At 32.9% G+C, this 1,831-nt stretch overlaps 1 protein-coding gene across 1 annotated transcript; it reads left to right on the forward strand.

Moving 5' to 3' along the window:
• The first annotated feature begins 694 nt into the window (after positions 1-694).
• Tsp_13981 (conserved hypothetical protein) lies at positions 695-1,698 on the forward strand. Its single transcript, XM_003367869.1, is given in 4 exon segments — positions 695-837; positions 920-1,355; positions 1,368-1,436; positions 1,591-1,698. The coding sequence occupies 4 exon segments, from the start codon at positions 695-697 to the stop codon at positions 1,696-1,698; spliced, it is 756 nt and encodes a 251-aa protein (XP_003367917.1).
• Positions 1,699-1,831: the final 133 nt, after the last annotated feature.

Raw genomic sequence — 1,831 nt, forward strand, 5'->3', positions numbered from 1 at the left:
TTCTTCTTCTTCTTTTGAGCGGATTAACGCTGGCGTATTGCTGAGATCCGAACTATCTGAGTATATATGTATATATTTGTGTGTGCGTGTGTGAAAGAAAAGACGACCTGTATAATAATACGACGATAATGTGATCTGTATGATTTGAGTTTCATTTTTATAAAATGTTTTACCATAGGATGCATCTCTGTAAGAAAAGTAAAATAAACTAATTTTAAAATTTAATACAATAATGGAATATTATTTTTTAAAAATGATATGAATTAAAAAGATTATAAAAGGCAAACGTGAAAAAGCAAACATTAAATGTGAAAAGAATGGTGAAAATTTAGTAACCAGAAAAATATAGAATTATAAAAAATAGAAATAAAATATGAAAAAAAACCATCATGTAGCATTATTGGGCTTCAAATATTGGTCAGTTAAAATATTCACCGTTAATATTGAACTCATTATTATTGAACCATTGATTAGAAACAACTATCAATCAGCCTATTTTAATTTAATTTAAATTCTTTTTTTAAAACAAATTCATTAATTCTATTACAGAAATTTTATTTATTTATTCAAAGCAAAATTGGTTTTGTTTTTATTACGATTTTGATTATTGTACTTGCTTGTCATTACTGTGTTACTTACTTACTGTACTGAGAGTCAATAAAATTATTTGGTGGCCATTTGAACGACTGTTGAAATGGCTAATGGGTCAGATCCCATTTTATCTTGCTCGCTGAACAATAACGAACTGATGCAATGCTTGAACCAGCTGCAGATCGCCGACAATTATTCGACTAATTCGACATTTAGAACTGAAGTGTTCCTGAACCGTCTGTTCATGTAAATTTGGTTTGTTTTTTTCACGTTTATCTCTGTTATTTTGTCTTGTTTGCGCATAATTTATTGGTTGTATATAATTTAGGCGAGGCGGTTTGCGTTCATATTTGAAGCAGAAGGTTGTTCGTTTCCAGCATCGCTACAGTCCTTATCACGTTCCGCTGAGGAACGAGCAATGCGAATTGCTCGAGGATTTGCATGGAAAACAGGTGTTCGATCGTATTAAGGCACATGTTGCCTCTGAATTCCAAAAAATACATATTCTGGGACCGAAGAAATATGATATGAGTTGGTGGCCTGCGACTCTTCGTCTATTAGAAGGAATTGAAATCGATTCAATATGCTTTTCGAAGCAGGTGAAAATTGCCATGGAAGAGTATCCACATGGTTTCTATTCTCCAACGAAGTGTTCTTCTGAAGCCCGAACAATCGAACCTCTTAATGCATTTGAGCTTGCAGCATATGTTGAAGAATACCTATATTTTCCGAAAAAGATGTGCGCTATGGCTAGAAATATGTACGTTTGATTTCAGCTTTGTGAGAACTGTTCAGCCTTCATTATTGCTGCCAGTGGACGAATGAACAAGTTTACTGTTTCAGTTGTAATATTTATATCATTTTGGAGGTAAACAGAAGTATTGATCAATGTTTTTGTTCCGTTGCAGTCAAATGTGACAATAAAGCTTGAAATTTTCATGAAATAACCATTGCTCATTCCTGAACACTAATGTTGATGATATTTATTTTTTGTTGGAGCAACTGAAGTTTATTTCATTTAATCGTGATAAAAGTACAACAACGAAACTGCTGTTGAAAGCAGTTGCTGCAAACGAGAAGCAAAACACTTTATTTCGAAGCCATTGAGAATGGGTGAATTGTTTTTTGCTGTGTACATTGCATTTATCCAACATCAAACTTAACATGTCAACAAGAAATTACATTCACGGTCGATAAAAACTTTTATTGTGCGGCATGTCTGCTAAATTTGGCAATCACA

Source organism: Trichinella spiralis (genome assembly GCF_000181795.1).
Source record: "Trichinella spiralis strain ISS 195 chromosome Unknown Scfld3534, whole genome shotgun sequence".
NCBI lineage: Eukaryota > Metazoa > Nematoda > Enoplea > Trichinellida > Trichinellidae > Trichinella > Trichinella spiralis.

Excerpts from the sequence above, each read along its gene's own strand:
- Tsp_13981 (XM_003367869.1), top strand. The coding sequence starts at position 695 with ATGGCTAATGGGTCAGATCCCATTTTATCTTGCTCGCTGAACAATAAC. Across the intron at positions 838-919 it reads TTCCTGAACCGTCTGTTCAT|GCGAGGCGGTTTGCGTTCAT; the intron begins GTAAATTTGGTT and ends TATATAATTTAG. Across the intron at positions 1,437-1,590 it reads ACAAGTTTACTGTTTCAGTT|CAACTGAAGTTTATTTCATT; the intron begins GTAATATTTATA and ends TTTTTGTTGGAG.